The sequence below is a fragment of the Stigmatopora nigra genome, chromosome 15, assembly GCF_051989575.1.
Source record: "Stigmatopora nigra isolate UIUO_SnigA chromosome 15, RoL_Snig_1.1, whole genome shotgun sequence".
In the NCBI taxonomy this organism is placed as follows: domain Eukaryota; kingdom Metazoa; phylum Chordata; class Actinopteri; order Syngnathiformes; family Syngnathidae; genus Stigmatopora; species Stigmatopora nigra.
Window position 1 is genome coordinate 12,944,590 of NC_135522.1, and position 18,066 is coordinate 12,962,655.

Consider the following 18,066-nt stretch of genomic DNA (forward strand, 5'->3'; position numbering starts at 1 on the left):
CAAAAACATGCAGGGTAGACCGGTTGGTCACTCTAAATTGCCCCTAGGAATGAGTGTGAGTGTGAATGGTTGTCTTTTGGTGCCCTGCGATTGGTTGGCCACTGATTCGGGGTGTCCCCCACATCTGGCTTGCTGGGAAATGCTCCAGCATCCCCCACAATGCTTGGGAGGATAAGCAGTTCAGAAAATACTGGTGTGGGCCCATAGCGAGGACTAGTTGCTCTGTGGTCCTCAGTGTGCTCATATGTCTCTATCCTCAGACATGTAAAACATTAGAGGGAACATTGGCCCCGATTCTTTGTATGGTTTCAGGAGTAACCCAGGCCTCTTTATGCTTTTGGCCGCCTCAAGTGTTGCCTGAGCTGCACACACCACCAGCAGGTGCATCACTATTTTTATTCTAAACATACTAGAAAAAAAAAGAATGCTAATGGGTCGCGCCAAGCACCCAGGCAAATTCATGCTTGTCGTGCCCATTAAAACCTCAAATTAAGATTTGACAGGATCAAATCAACAGAATGAAGCGAACTCCCAGGGGGCATCATGTTGTCTTGAGATCCAAACCGACACTATGGGGGAATCAGAGTATGTAGTTAAACAGAGGCAAATCTGTGCAGTGGTTCTTCTGCCTGACTTTGGTACGGGGAGTCTGGCTTTGATTCCTAATCGGTGGAAATGTGAGTGGTTGTCTGTCTCACTGTGTGCCCTAACCGACTAACTGGCGACCAATCTAGGGTGAAGTCTGCTTTTCACACAAAGCGATTTTGGGTTAGGCTCCAGAAACCCCTGGAACCCTTTCGAGGATGGGCGGTATGGAAGATGAATGCATGAATGTTATAGGCTGACAGATGTGTTAAAACCAACTTAAGACTGCCTTGTGTGGCATCAATGTGCAGTGATAGCTGCTCATTAGGTGTTAACCAATGTTCCGTACACAATACAAAGTCATTTAGAAAAAGAAAAAAAATGCAGGCCGCCGCAGCAATGAAACAAAATGGATTAGGACAACGTGCGCAAAAAAAAAACTATTTTTGTTCACATCACTTTCGATTACTGACTCTGCCTCTGGGCCAACAGCAAAAATAACTGTCTTTGATGCATTTTTGTTGTATTTTAAATACGGAATGACTATGTTGTGGCACATTAAATTCCAATCTATCGATTTCAGTCAGTGACACTGGGATCTTAAGCCGTTGGCTAAAAAGCATTGGATGTTTCGAGCCATTAATGTTAGGGAAATAAAATTCAAATTAAATCATATGGAACCTATGCAAACTTACCTTTAGTCAACATTTCCTCATTTCAAATCATGAAGGGATGAGGCGTCCATCTTGTTTTTAATGTCATTACGCATGAGCTACCTTACAGCTAAGTGCAAAAAGAGGAGCTGGATTTGATCTATGATTATCAAGTATCTGCTGTAACATTCATTCATTCTTCTTCCATACTGGCCATCTTCAAAAGGGTTGCAGGGGATGCTGGAGCTTAACCCACCTGTCTCCGGGGAAAGTCAGAATAAACGCCTATACTGGACACCAGTTTTCTCTCCGTACTCTCCTACATCAGAAACGGCATTGACAACGTCACTACAAACAAACGGATACGAGTTTTTCCAAATCAAAAACCCTGGATGACCAAAGAGACACAAGCACTTATCAAATGCCGTAACACCGCCTACAGATCGGGGGACAAAAGAAAGTATAGAGCTGCCAGAGCTGAGCTGAAAAGGGGCATAAAGAAGGCCAAGGCAGCATATACTAAGAAAATCGAAGAGCACTTCAAAGAAAACAACCCAAAGAAGATGTGGCAGGGAATACGACATATCACTAACTACAAGAACAATTCCATGTCTGTAAACGCGAATGTCTCACTAGCGGAGGAACTGAACCATTTCTTTGCCCGCTTTGAATCTGACAAATCAAACCAAGTGTCAACACTCCCACCACCACCCTGCGACAATACACTGGAGTTTCAGGAACAGGAAGTGAGACTGGAAATGCAGTCTGTGAACACCAGGAAGGCTGCTGGTCCAGACGGAATACCTGGCAAAGTGCTCAAAGCCTGTGCTGAACAGCTGGCAGGAGTCTTCACGGACATTTTCAATCGGTCCTTGCAACAATCCATCGTTCCTGCCTGCCTAAAATCTGCCACCATCATTCCTGTCCCCAAAAAGCCAACCATCGGCAGCTTGAACGATTACAGGCCTGTTGCTCTCACGCCTGTGATCATGAAGTGCTTTGAAAAGTTGGTGGCCCGACACATCAGAAAGACAATTCCCCCCTCAGTTGACCCGCACCAGTTTGCTTATAGGGAAAACAGGTCCACTGAGGATGCTATCGCCGTGGCTCTTCACACAGCACTGAGCCACCTGGAGCACCAGGGGAACTATGTGAGAATGCTTTTCATAGACTATAGCTCAGCCTTCAACACCAACAAGCCGGACATCCTGAAGGACAAACTCTACCACCTTGGACTATCCTCTTCAATCTGCTGCTGGATAAAGAACTTCTTGACTGGTCGACCACAAACTGTCAGAATGGGTCCACACCTCTCTTCCTCCATCACACTAAACACAGGCTCACCACAAGGCTGTGTACTGAGTCCTCTCCTGTACTCCCTGTACACATACGACTGCACACCAGCCCACCAGTCAAACTCTATCATCAAATTCGCCGATGACACCACTGTGATCGGACTCATCTCAGGCGGGGATGAGTCAGCTTACAGAGACGAGGTCGACAAACTGTCTTCTTGGTGCTCGGCGAACAATCTTACACTGGATACCGCAAAGACTAAAGAAATAATCTTGGACTTTCGCAAGCGCAGCACAGACCTGGCCCCACTCCTCATTAACGGAGTATGTGTAGACAGGGTCCAATCGTTCAAATTCCTGGGAGTCCACGTCACGGATAGGCTCTCCTGGTCCACAAACACCACAGTGTTAGTGAAGAAGGCCCAGAAACGACTCCACTTCCTCAGGGTACTGAGAAGGGACAAGTTGGACACCAAGCTTCTGGCAACCTTCTACAGAGCCACTGTGGAGAGCATCCTGACTTACGGCATTACAGTGTGGTATACCGGAAGCACGGCAGCAGACAAAAAAGCCATACAGAGAGTGATAAACACTGCCCGGAAGATCGTCGGCTGCTCTCTGCCATCGCTAGAAGACATTGCCAACCCCCGATACCTCAGAAGAGCCGGGTCCATTGTTGGAGACCCATACCACCCTGGACACGGCCTGTTCCAGTTGCTTCCATCTGGCAGACGCTACAGGTCCTACAAAGCACGGACAAACAGGCTCAAGGACAGCTTCTTCCCAACAGCCATCAGGTCTCTGAACCTGCAGCAACACGTGACGTGACGACTACACATATCCCTACTATGAAATTAAGTCAAGTCAAATTGAAGTAACAGGAAGGTAGTTTGGTGCAGATCTACCTTCCACAGGATGACTGAGGGAGGGTAAGTATAAAGACTGAGAGGTAAGTGATCCATCTTATTCTTGTTGGCATCGGTGAGGCAACTTGTAGTCGCCGGAAAATGGCGCTCAAGGCGGAGAGCTAACAAGTATGAATATGTCATAAATAAATGTCATAAATGTGTCTGGCCTGGGAAGACGAACTTGTGGAGAAGCACTATACAATTTCGTCATACGCTGCTGAGGGTATGATGACTACTAGGTTTTTTGTCAAGTCAATGATGACGACAATGCCTATGTCTGATTTTCATTTTTCCGTTAGCCATAGGGCACACAGAGAGACAAAGAATCACTCACACTGCCACCGAGTAGGAATCGAACCCAGACTGCCCCCACCAGAGTCAGGCGAAAGAACCACACTGTACCATCGGGTGGCAACATTCATTCATTTTCTGAATCGCTTGTCCTCACAAGGGTCGTGGGGGTGCTGGAGCCTATCCCACCTGACTTTGGACAAGAGGCGGAGGGGGGGGGGGCACCCTGAATCAGTGGCCAGCCAATCGCAGTGCACGAGGAGACGGGCAACCATTCATGCTCACACATTCCTAGGGGCAATACAGAATCCAACCACACCACCATGCATGTTTTTGAAAGGAATCCAGAGTACCTGGAAAAAACTCACGGAGGCCCGGGGAAAACATGCAAACACCCCAAAGGAGGACCGACCTTGATTCGAATCCAGGACCCCAGAACTGTGAGGCCAATACACAACCACTCATCCGCCAGGCTGTAACATAATAGGGTCAAATATTGTGTACAGCAATGCTTTAGCTGTAGGAGAGAGCTGTAAGTAAACCTTAGTTCTTAGTAGTTCAGATGAGCTCAAAGTGGTTTAGTGCCTTGTTTAGGATAACTACAAACCATCCACTAATATTCTACTGCATATGCACTGCTGGGTAATACTTTTAGCCCTATATTAAACAATGTAATTTTGTTAAAGCGGTGAATTAAATGTGTTTCATAGCTTTATTAGCGTGAAACAAAAATGTAGTCATGCTGGAATGTTGATATTCAAGCTATTGTTGCTGAGGGAAAGCATCAATTTACCTATAAAATTATCGCACAGTGCTATGCATGTTACAGTTAACCTTGACACTTTTTCTGGGTTAAAATAATAATACAATGTGCTTTGCAGTTCAGCTGCCACCCCCTGCATGAGTTTGTGGAGTCCCTCCAAAGATCCTTCTGCAATAGACTGCTGCAACCTCATTGCAGGAAGGAGCGCTCCCGCAGATCCTTCATCCCTATCCCCCTATCAGGCGCTTTAACAAAAGAAACATCTGGGCAAACTTATCTATTATCTATTCATGTCTAAACTGTCTTTTCCTGTGTCTATTTTCTCACTCAGTTGATACGGTGACAGTGAATTTCCCAAATGCGAGATGAATAAAGTCTAATCTAATCAGCATAAACACAACACACAATGTGTCAGTTTATTTCAAGTTGATCGTTTATTTCATAAACAGCCTATTTGTAAGCAACATAAAGGTATTTGAGAGGTCAAGAAGTTTTGTGTGCAGTTTCAAGGCGTGACTTGTTGATAAACATTCAGATCTTGTAATCTTCTACAGTGGGGCAAATAACTATTTATTCAACCACAAATTCTGCAAGTAATCCTACTTGAAAAGATTAAGGAGGCCTGTAATTGTCAACATGTGTAAACTTCAACCAGGAGAGACAGAATGTGGAGAGAAAAAAATTAAAATGACTTTGTTTGATTTAAAAAAAAATGCTAATCATGGTGGAAATTAAGTATTTGGTCAATACCAAAAAGTTCATCTCAATACTTTGTGTACCCTTTGTTGGCAATAACAGAGGCCAAACGTTTTCTGTAACTCTTCACAAGCTTTTCACACACTTGCTGGTATTTTGGCCCATTCCTCTAGGCAAATCTCCTCTAGAGCAGTGATGTTTTGGGCTGATGGTGGACAACACGGACTTTCAACTCCCTTCTCAGATTTTCTATGGGTTTCAGATCTGGAGACTGGCAAGGCCACTCCAGGACCTTGAAATGCTCCTTACGAAGCCATTCCTTTGTTGCCCTGGCTGTGTTTGGGATCATAGTCATGTTGAAAGACCCAGCCATGTCTCATCTTTAATGTCCTTGCTGATGGAAGGAGATTTTCAGTCAAAATATCTTCATACATGGCTCCATTCATTCTTTCCTATATACAGATCAGTTGTCTTGGTCCCTTTGCAGAAAAACAGCCCCAATTCATGATATTTTCATCCCCATGCTTCACAGTGGCTGTGGTGTTATTCGGATGCAATTCAGTATTCTTTCTCCTCCAAACCACAATTTTCTAATAATTGCTACCACAGGTGATTTCTTTACACCAAGTGTTTTACCTAGTGCGGATTGAACCTTACTATTTTGTCTCTGGTGTCCTTTGACAGCTCTTTGATCTTGGCCATAGTGTAGTTTGGAGTGTGAGAGACTACGGTCGTGAACAGGTGTTTGTAAACAGATGCTCTTAATACAGGTAATGGGTGGAGACCTTGTTAGATTTCGTTCGAAGAAGTTAGACCTCTTTGACACACTAATCTTGCTTGTTTGTAGGTGACCAAATACTTATTTTCCACTCTAATTTGGAAATAAATTGTTTCTAAATCAAACAATGTGATTTTCTTTTTCCCCCACATTCTGTCTCTCATGGTTGAGGTTTACCTATGTTGAGAATTACAAGCCTCTCTAATCTTTTCAAGTAGAATAACTTGTACAATTGGGAGTTGAATAAATACTTATTTCCCCACTATCCAATCCAAGATGGCGCCGTACAAGCGGGAGCCTGTGGCAGTAGCTCTGCACCAAGGGTGACAGACTCTTATGTTTTTCATGTTTTACAGCCCTTCTTTCTTTTTTTAAATGACATTTTAATATTTCCTAATGCATTCCTTTTTACTTTACTTTGTACTTTATACTTTTTACTTTAATGTTTTTACAACTTTCCTTGTTGTGTTAGCCTGGCATTTTTCGGCCACTTTTTTTTTGTTGGGGGGGGGGGGGGGGGGTTGGACCAGCCAGCCAGCCAGCCAGCCAGCCATGCCTGCGCTGTCACACACATGGAACTATCTGTTACAATACGCAGCAGAAGGAGCAACACCTCGGTACCGCCGGAGGTCTGTAGCTGGACAAAAGTGCTGGGAGAAGAGGCAACGCTTCTGACCAACCATTCCATCGTGGGATGGGATGGAAGAGCTGTCGGCCCCTACCAGCAATGGAGTTGAGGTGTTCTGCCCTACTGCGTTTTTTTTTTTCCAGCTTCAGACTACTGAGTAACTGTGCGGATAAGCTTGCAAGAGCGACTTTGCACATTCTCCACCTCGGTCACAGTCTGCTGAAGTTCCCCATCTCGTGGAAGACTTCCTGTGTGTGGTTCCAGTTTTTGTCTTTACAAGGTCTTTTTGAGTCCGATTCAGTTACCGCAACCAAAATGGCGCTGTTTAAGCGGCAGCCGACGGCCACGGTAGCTCTGTCCACTCTTGTTTATCTTGTGTTTTTGCTGCTTTTATGTTTTAATGATTTGATGATTCCATTTACTTTGATTTGCTTTGTACTTTGTGTTTTTGCTTTGCTGTTCTGTGGGGTTCCAATTTTTGTCTTTACAAGGTCTTTTTGAGTCCAATTCAGTTACTGCAACCAAAATGGCGCTGTTTAAGCGGCAGCCGGCGGCCACGGTAGCTCTGTCCACTCTTGTTCGTTTTGTGTTTTTGCTGCTTTTATGTTTTAATGATTAGATGATTCCATTTACTTTGATTTGCTTTGTACTTTGTGCTTTTGCTTTGCAGTTCTGTCTAATCACCCTCTTGCTACTGCCACAATGTACTTTCCCGAATACAATCCAATCCAATCCAATATTCAGATCTGTTTAGGCCTGCCTTCGATTTCAGCCCCCTGAAACTACAACAAAGTTACTTAGCTTGAATGTTTTTAGCAATTGCTTTGTTTCTTTTTTTATTGATTTATATATATATATATTTTGAAAAAAAAGATCATATGCAACAGACCAGCACAAGAATACTCTGATGCTGAGAATCAGTTTAGCTCAACAAGATCATTGATCATCAATTGATAAATTCACTTGGAATTGTTTTAAATGTTAAATGTGCTCAAAGCTGGCTAAAGCTTGCACTAAATAATTTACAATCATGTTGCAAGGCATGCTATAAATCAGGATTAAATGTGCTAAAGCAGCATACAAGTTTGCACGTCGTATTCTCTATAACCAAGCTTTCCTTTGGGATATATCTGTCAGTCTCCTGTAAAAGTGTTGATCTGGTCTTCTTGTGGTTGTTATTACAGCTGCCATGAGCACAGAAAACTTTATTTTCTCCCCATCTTGTGTCCTCCAGATATTGATTGACAACGACAATGATGGAGTTGCCTTACTGATGTACTTAAGGCGCAGGGGCATCATGGGTACATAAGACAATTATGTGTTTATCAAGTGGCCCGTTGTGCAAGTGGTTAGCGCGATGCTCTCATGGTTCGCAGAACGTGGGTTCCGACTTTCCACTGTGGAGTTTGCATGTTCTTCTTGGGCTTCTGTGGGTGTTCGCCGGGTACTCCGGTTTCCTCCCAAATCACAAAAACATGAGTAGTAGGCTGGTTGAACTCTCGATTTATCAGGTTTATTCAGCCCTGCGATCGGCTGGCCACTGATTTTAGAGTGCCCCCCACCTCTGGCCCGAAGTCATTCCAGGACCCCCCGCGATCCTAGTGAGGTTAAAGTAGTTCAAAAAATGAATGAATATTCAACAACACACCAGTGTTGTCAGGTGTACCGTGGGAAATTATACACCTTTTTGCCTGTGCGGCCTTGCGCCTGGCATCATGTAATATTGCAATACATTTAATCATGTAGTACACTTCCGTACCATTAGGTGGCAGCAGCAGGTAGCTCAATGATTTCTGCTTGGAGATGAGAATGTCATATCTCTGTTTGGGAAGTGGCCCGATCTGAGTACGCTTGGCAGCATTTCAGACAATCATATTTGTTTAGAGTGATTTTCAAGAAACAATAAATGTGTTATTATCCAAGCTCTACTATAACTGGTTTACATTGTCTCATCTCATCTCATTTCTTATCTGCTTTATCCTCATCCTATACCAGCTAACTTAGGGCCAGAGAGAAGGCACACCTTGAATTAGTGGCTAACCGATCGCAGGGCACAAGGAGACGGACAACCATACACTCTCACACCCGTACCTAGGGGCAATATAGAGATTCCAATGATCATCCTACCATGCATGTGTTTGGAATGTGGGAGGAAACTGGAGAAACCCACACTGGCCTAGTGAGAACATGCAAACTCAGATGGACATGACTTGGATTAGAACCCAGGACCCCAGAGCTGTAAGGCCGATGCGCTAACCACTTGGCCCATTGAGCCGCCCTGGTTTACATTTTACCACAGTGTATTATTTCTTCAGTGTTGACCCTGAAAAGATATAATTTAAAAAAAAAATATAGAAATTAAATGGGTGTGCTCACCTTTGTGAGATACTTATGCTAAGATGCCTGTAACAGTTGGCTGTAATTGAAGATGATGATGGAACATTCATAACAGCATTGAGGAAGTATACTTGACCCTGCATGTCCATCTTAGATTAGCAAATACTACAAGGAGATCATAAAAACGTTTTAGATTCACTGAGGTTCCAATAGTTGGCTGAACCGTTTCTTCACTGACAACACTTTTAAATGAAAGGCAATTGTAAAAGCATTGTGATGATTTATAAAAACTAGAAATACTTTTTTGCATCTATAATAATGACAGCATATTTCATACTCAAACCTGAAGATGTTCAGAATCCGCAGACAGACTTTTTATGACATATGGTGAGTGTGAAAATTTAGATTTTGGAATAATTTTGGAAGTTTAAGTGATTCTAGCTGATAAAATGTTGATGAAAATGACTATTGTTAATATAGCTAACATAGTTTTAAATTAAAAGATTTTCAGACGGTGGTGTCCCTTGAGATTTTTTCAATGCAAAAATTGTGCCGCAGCTCCAAAAAGGTTGCGAAACTTATTAACATTCCTGGTCAGGTTAGGTGCAAAATGGATGGCAATTTAAATGGAACTTCTAATAAGAGACCTAGACACTCGCAGAAGTTTATTGGTTCCGTATTTGACAAAATATCCCATGTTGAAGCCGCATCTTAAAGGACCGACACTTGTATATTGCACATGTGCGACTTCAGCGTGAGACATGTTGGAAATACTGACTGTAAAACACACCTAGAAGGACCAAAACACAAAAATAAAGTTATTTCGTTGATGCAGCACTTTTATTTTTTTTACTTTTATTTTACGTTTGGAAGTTCTGGATTCAATCCCATTGCAGTTAGTGAACCATTTGCCAAATAAGTATTCACCCTCTTAATACTGTGCCAACAAAATTTCCCGAATAAGGAATGAATAAACTGCCCCTTAACCACCCTGTCCAGCATTTACGAAAGCCGGTGCCTTAGAAGAGCAGAGAGCATTATAAAAGAAAATGTGCATCCACCAATTCAACCTGCTGCCTGTTGGAAGGTGCTACAGATTTATAAATGCCAAGACAAACACACTCAAGGACAGATTCTTCCCAATAGCCGTCACCATACTCAACTCGAGTTCTGCAACTAGGACCCAATCAAGACTTATCACTACTACTTATACTACTTATCTATTATCTATTGGTATTTAGTGATTATTTATTTATATTTCCAATAAATTGATTTTCTATGTGTCTGTTTGTTTGTTGTTGCCTCCATAAACTCAGTGAGTTGTGCGAGTTGTGCGACTTGCCGCTGAACGTTTCCAAAAACCATGGAACTCATCCTTCAGACAGAATAAGCCTGCTTCACTCTGCTGACCTCACTTTGACCACTTGTTTACTCACTTCATATTTATTGATCATTTATTTGTGTGTCTGTTGTTATTTGTGCTCTATGTGGTTAAAGCTTGAAACCTCCTTATCCATGAACATCCATCTTTTCTTCTTCTAATGACAATGAAAGCATTCAATTCCATTCAAGATAATTCACTTTGTGTGTACACGTGTGTGCGTGTGTGATAATGATTTTTATGCACTTTATGAATGAGTGAACATGCATTTGCTGCCTCCCTCCCACTTTTTGCACTGGAATTACAACTATTATTATTTTAATATGATGGACAATATTATATCTTTGTGTTTTTGTCTGGGACATAACGTCTCGTTTTTTTTAGAGCTATAAAGCTTACAAAGCTTGCCAGTTTGTATCGGCTAGTCAGGACAAAGGGTGGAATTTTGGGAAATGGTGGATATGAAACAGAACATGAATGCTGGCGCATCCTAATTTTCTTAAGTGCAATGTTAGCTACAAACGTTTGCCAAGTCAGTAGATCAGTAAGCATTAAGAAGGGCGTTCCAACCCAGTTGGGGTGTGTCCTTGGAGAGTGACCATTTGGTGGGAGAAAGAACTTATATTTCCTGCTCAGATTACATCTAAACACTGGTGTAGCTTGTGTAAATCAATTTTTGTTAATTGGCATGGGTGGCAGGCAGGGGCATTCCAAGCTCTCGTAACATATTTATCCCACTAGCATTGCCTGCTGAATATTATAACGGGGGCACTTCTCCAATTAGACTCAAATGTCTGCAATTACTTTTATAATTAGGGATAATTTTATTGGTAGCAAATTCAATTGTCAACACTGAAATAATAGTATAAATTGGAAACTTGTTCCTTCGGATACACCAGTTTACTCCAGCATTCCAAAAACCTGAATGGTAGCCTGATTGGACACTCTAAATTTCCCCTCAGTATCGTCGTGAGTGTGCAGGGTTGTCCGTCTCCTATTGCCCTGCAATCGGCTGGACTCAAGGTGTCCCCTGCCTCTGGCCCGGAGACAACTGGGATTACCTCCAGCACCCCCCGTGACCTTAATGAGGATAAAGCGGTTCAGAAAATGAGATGAGATAAGAAATTGGCAACTTGTCCAAAACATTCTGAACACGTGGTCTAACCTTGACCCACACAGATTGGCAACAGTCAAAAATTTGAGCCCTTTGCAGTGATATCTTTCCTTAAGTTGTGTCAACCTTCAGGTCTTCAAATGGCTATTTGCAGATCTTACCTTTTCGAACGTTGCCATCTGTTGTACGTTGGAAATCCCCTGCACTCAGTAGAAAGCAGGCCCGATCGTGAGGGTAACGTTCACGGCTTGTGGTGGAACCGTGGCCTCCGATGGCTGGACTCCGCTCATCCCCCAAGACCTGGTCAATCGTGGGACAGTCTTCATTGGCCAGTGCCGCTGCATTGGCTGCTGCATCACCTTTTTGCTTGGAATCTATGAGGAAGGAAATACAGCGGTAGAAGAAGAGCAAAAAGGAAAAAATAAGAGGACAAACATAGTTGATGTGGGAAACTGAGATGACACTGATTAACATTAGTAATATGATCTCTAGACCAGAGGACACCAAATCTGGTCCTCAGGGTCACCTATCGAGTCTTTTTTTTCTCTTCTAAACCCACCAATACATCTGAATGAAATAATCAGCATCATTATCAGGCTACTTTTATTCAGGTATGGTAGAGGAGGTTGATATGGAAAACTGGATAGGGCCTATCGAGGAGCGGAGTTGGTGACATCTGCTCTGGATATAATAATGTAAATATGTATAATATAGTACAGTCATCCCTCGAATATGGCAGTGAGTGTAGACCAGACATGACCGCGATAATCGAAAAATGGCAAAGTAGGATCACCACTGTTATAACTACTACCTTTTTTTCCTTCAGTGCTGAGCCCTAGCAGCAAGTGGAAGACAGAGTACGTCCACTTACACATTTCAGCTCACATTTTTATGAACTCTTAAAAAAAAACAATAATTACTGTATTTACTCCCATAAAAGCCACCCCTGCGTACCCTTAAAATTGCCTTAAATCTATTGAATTTTACAATTTCTCACGTATAAACCGCCCCTTGATTCACAATTTTCACCTCCCTGTTCATAGTTTCAATAGGGAGTACAAATGTGTTACTTTAAAAGGAAAATAGATAAGAAAAATCACACGTGAAATTTCTGAAATACTGTTTGAACCAAAAGCACATCATTGTGGTCAATATCAAAAGTAAGTTAATATGTCTGTCTTTGTAAATGCAAAATAAAAAAATAATCAATATGTAAAAAAGAATAAAGTCTATCTTGATGAGAACCTGATGCTTTTTAATGTCAGAAGTTACAATTTTCTTACCAGAAATTTAAGATGTTGTGACGACCAAATTGCTTCTAATGTCGATATATCTAGATTTTTTTTCGATGGTTCATATTATTGCAATAGTTGTCACTTTTGAACAAGAAATAAAAAGAAAAAAATCAAATCTATTTTGTTTTATTTCATAATCAAAAATGGACAATCATTTCCTTTCAAAAAGGAAGTAATGTAAGCAAAACCAAGAGGTGTGTATAGTAGATGTGAATGGCCGAGCTTGTTTACTAATACGAGAGGAGCACTACTTCCTGGGCAAGTTGGCAAGTGGTCGTGCGTTATCCTATAGTGTAGACATTTGTGTGCATGATTTTCGAAACATTTTGAAGGGAAGACAAAATGAAAACAACCCTCGATAGGTTGCATCTGAAAGTCAGGGTGGGAGCGAGGCAAATAGAGCCAACTCGGGAGATGAAAGGTATAAAGATTTAAAACTAAATTGGAATTAAGTTCAGTATAAGGTTAGATTAAATTTATTCTTGAGTGTGTGCATCGTAATCCAAATTCATTTAAAGTTGTTTATGTTATGCTATGAGCGCGTTGCCTTGCAAAAAGTCTCCCTCCCCTCTGTCCATTTCTATGAGAAATGTTCATTTGAGTTACGAGTAAATCAACATGCGAGCTCAGTCCCGGAACCCATTAAGCTCGTATCTCGAGGTGCCACTGTATATAAATACTGCTGCTGGTCCGGCCATTCCTGATCCCTGCGTGTAGCGTTGAAGATCAGGTACAGAGAGAGAATCTACTCCTTCGAATGAAGTCCAACTTTCTTTGTTTGGATTTAACAATTATACATCACCATGGAAAATGGCTACCAAGCGTCCAGGACCACAGAAGGCTTAATTTGATGCGAAGAAAAAAACAGATGATGATGACGGTGGCTGAAAAAGTTTAGTTGCAATCATCAACCTGTTTTTTTTTTTTTTATTGTACAATCATTAACCGGCTTTTTGCAATTTTTATTACAAACATTAACCCGATTTTTTTGGAACTATTTCAAGTGGAGGACCATTTTCACTGAGTAAAGCATTTAAAGTATTTACATTTTTTATATAGATTATATTTAGATATTAATACATTAGTAATCAAATAATCAGGATTGTGATCAAACTCCTGGACAGGTGGCTGATTAGTTGAACATTTGATTCAGGGGTGGTAGAAGAGGGAGATATGGGAAAACAGATTGAATAGGGGACCTCGAGGACTGGAGTTGGAGACCCCTGATCTACATGAAGTCTCAGGCTTAGTCCACACGCAGCAGGATATTTTCCAAGAAAAAAAAAATTAAACAAGTAACCTGCAATTTGGTCTATAATCCCAGGGAAACGCACATCCTGGATATTAAAAACAATGTTTTCATTTAAACAATCAATGTAAAGATTGGAGAATTATGTGTTTGATAGATCGTTGGGTGCACATTAATCTGTTTTTTTACAGTCGAAATGTCACTCACTTCCTGTGACATTTATCCTCACAAGGGTACTGGACCCTATCCTATCAAAAATGGGCAGTAGGTTGGGTATACTACATTGTTGCAGGGCACAATGAGAGAAACAACCATTCACGCTCAAACTTACAGTTGTGGTCAAGAGTTTACATATACTTGCAAAGTACATAATGTCTTGGCTCTCTTGAGTTGCCAGTTATTTCTAAAAATGTGATTTTTCTCTGACAGAGTGATTGGAACATACTTCTTTGTCACAAAAACATTCATGAAGTTTGTTTTTTTATGACTTTATTATGGGTGAACAGAAAAGAAGTGATAAAATCTGATGTGTCAAAAATATACATACAGCAGCGCTAATATTTGGTCACAGGTCCCTGGGCCATTTTCAATTCAATTAGGCGGTTTTAGAAGCCATCCACAGTGAGCTTCTGGCAAGCTTCTGGTTGAATCTTTGACCACTCCTCTTGACAGAATTGGTGCCGTTCGGTTAAATTTGATGGCTTCCTGACATGGACTTGCTTTTTCAGCATTATCCGCAAGTTCTGAATGGGGTTTAAGACAGGACTTTAGGAAGGCCATTCACAAACCTTAATTCTAGCCTGATTTAGCCATTCCACTACCACTTTTGACGTGTTTGGGGTCATTGTCCTGTTGAAACACCCAAATGCGCCCAAGACCCAATATTCGGGCTGGTGACTTAAGGTTATCTTGAAGAATCTGAAGGTAAACATCCTTCTTCATTATGCTATTTGCTCTCTGTAAAGCATCAGTTCCATTGGCAGCAAAAAAAGCCCCAGGGCATAATACTACCGGCACTGTGCTTGACGGTAGGCATAGAGTACTTGGGGTTAAAGGCCTCATCTTTTCTCCCCCAAACATATTGCTGGGCATTGTGGCCAAACAGCTAGATTTTTTTTGTTTCGTCTGACCACAGAAATTTCCTCCAGAAGGTCTTAATCTTTGTCCATGTGATCAGCAGCAAACTTCAGTCGAGCCTTAAGATGCCGCTTTTGGAGCAAGGGCTTCCTTCTTGCACGGCAGCCTCTCAGTCCATGGAGATGCAAAACACGCTTGACTGTGGACACTGACACCTGCTTTCCAGCAGCTTCTAATTCGTGGCAGATCGGCTTTTCTGTGATTCTCGGTTAAATCTTCACCCTCCTGACCAATTTTCTCTCAGCAGCAGGTAATAGCTTGCGTTCTCTTCCTGATCGTGGCAGTGACAAAACAGTGCCATGCACTTTTTACTTACAAACAATTCTTTGCAATGTTGCTCTTGGGACGTGAAGCCGCTTTGAAATGACACCAAGTGATTTTCCTAACTTGTTCAAGTTAAGGATTCGCTTTTTCAGATCCATGCTGAGCTCCATTCACTTTCCAATCGTAGCATTTGTGTGCGTTTGCATCCAATGAACCCTATTTAAATCACCTCACAGAAGTCACCAGCTGTAGTCACTCATAATCCCTCACAAGAAATTAAGAGGTCATGCAATGAAGCTCATTTCACTGACACAACTTTCTAAGTCACCAAAATTGCCAATTCATGTTGCTGTATGTATATTTTTCATCCAGCACATTCAATCACTTTTTCTATTAATCCATAATGAAGTCATAAAATAACCAAACTTCATAAATGTTTTTTGTGACAAAGTATCTGTTCCAATCACCCGATCAGAGAAAAATCTGAGTTGTAAAAATAACTGGAAACTCAAGAGTCATGACATTATATTCTTTACAAGTGTATGTAAACTTTTGACTACAACTGTATATCTAATGATAATTTGCAGCAGAGCTCTACAAACTATACCACTTAGGATTACACTGTGGGTGCAGATTTTCTTTCAACCAAACAAGATGACACTTTTTCACAAATCTTGTGTAATTAGCTGATTGCAGTAAGGCGCTGCATGCTTTAACAAAATATTAATTGGGTAAGTTCTGTACTGGGCCGGTTGGAACAAAACCAGCACCCCTTAAGGGTAGGTTTGAGACCCTTGATTTAGCGTGTTTAGTTATTTATTCATACATGGTTTTTGGATGTGAAAGGAAACTAGAAAACCCACGCAGGCATGGGGAGAATATGTAAACTCCAAATGGGAAGGCCGCAGTTTAGAATTGAACTGAGATATAGATAAGTACGATACATTGGATATATTCAGGTTACGTGAACCTTTGATGTAAAAGCAATTGTTCCAAGATATGAAATTCGATGTGAAAAAAAATATGAAACATCAAAACAATACCTTAGTCACCTTGCATTCACTATCAGGATGATGTGTCTCCATGATGTTGGAAACAAAGTTGGCATGCTCTAAAAGAGTGCCAGTTTGTGCAAGGCGGCGGCCATGCGTCCAAGGAGAATACTCCACTAGGAGTGCGGATGTGAAAGCAGTTTCAGTCAGGGCAGCGGTCGAGTATGAGCCAAAGGCCCCTTTTCCTGCACTTTTTTTTATCTTGTCTTTTGGTGTAAATATCCATCATACCAAGTGGACAATTTTGGTTTATAAGTTTAAAATCCAGATTTCTTGTGTAATTTTGGTGGGTAACTTATATACACATGGACATTTACAACAGAAGTAATAAATACAAAAATAAAGTAATCTTATTTTCTGTTGATCACATACCTGCCCTGTTGATGTCAATGATCTCCTCCTGTGCAAGTGGACAGTCTCCAGCACCCATCATGATGGCTGATCCCACCATGCCAGGTCCGAGAACATTGCCCATTAGCCTATGGGGTGAGGCGGTTGCCATGGCGAGAGCATCTGGTTTGCAGTAGTTAGGACTGCCTGGTTGTGGTGGTCGGGGTATATGCTTGTTCCTCTTCTTCGGGAGCTTTTGCTTTGCCATGGCAAGGGAGTAGTACATACCGAAGTTGTTGACAATGACAGGAACAGGCATGGCGATGGTCAACACACCGGCCAAGGCACACAAGGCGCCCACCAACATTCCTGACCATGTCTTTGGAAACATATCTCCATAACCCAATGTTGTCATGGTTACCACTGCCCACCAAAAACCAATGGGGATGTTCTTAAAGTCAGTGTGGGCACCAGCGGTTGGATCATCTGGGTCAGCACCTATGCGCTCGGCATAGTAAATCATGGTTGCAAAGATGAGGACCCCTAGTGCCAGGAAAATAATGAGCAGCAGGAATTCATTGGTGCTAGCCCTCAGAGTGTGACCCAGGACCCGCAAACCAACAAAGTGGCGAGTGAGCTTGAATATGCGCAAAATCCGAACAAAGCGCACAACACGCAGGAAGCTGAGCACATCTTTAGCTGTTTTTGAGGACAGGCCGCTAAGTGCTACCTCCAGGTAAAAGGGCACAATGGCCACAAAATCTATAATGTTCAGGGTGCTACGGAAGAATTCGGTTTTGTCAGGGCAGAAGACAACACGCGCCAGCACCTCAATGGTGAACCAAATGACGCAGACACCCTCAACATATGTCAGCCATCCATCTGTGACCACTTCAAACACTGTCTGTAGGGTGGGAGCAACACAAATTATAATATTGAACATCAATAATTCACTCTGCTTAATTGAAAATAAACATTTATAACATACATAACTTTGGTAACAAGAGATGTAATAATACATTTTGTCTGTCATTAAATTATTTTTACATAATGCCAGGTTAGACACAATAATTTGTACACATAATTTATGTATGATATATCTATTTTAAAAAAAAGGGTTTTAAAACAAACAGTTGTTATAACTATTGTCACGATCAGGTTATTTTATCGTGATGAAATTACATGCAATACACAACACAACTATTTTTAATTTAATTTTAATTAATTATTTTGCAATTATGTTAAAATAATTAAAAAAACAGGACAACTCATTTTTTTAGACCAATTGCATTTTTGCAGAGGTGGGAAGA

The 18,066-nt window shown here is 41.6% G+C and overlaps 1 protein-coding gene across 1 annotated transcript in view; it reads right to left on the reverse strand.

The window, feature by feature from the left end:
- Nucleotides 1–18,066, reverse strand: part of LOC144209192 (voltage-gated potassium channel KCNC3-like) — a 46,722-nt gene that overhangs the window by 14,644 nt on the left and 14,012 nt on the right. Inside the window, exons 3-4 of the mRNA XM_077735437.1 lie at nucleotides 16,799–17,660; nucleotides 11,591–11,803 (exon numbers count right to left, since the gene is read on the reverse strand). Coding sequence (XP_077591563.1) covers nucleotides 11,591–11,803; nucleotides 16,799–17,660 — 1,075 coding nt within the window. The remainder of the gene's footprint in view (nucleotides 1–11,590; nucleotides 11,804–16,798; nucleotides 17,661–18,066) is intronic.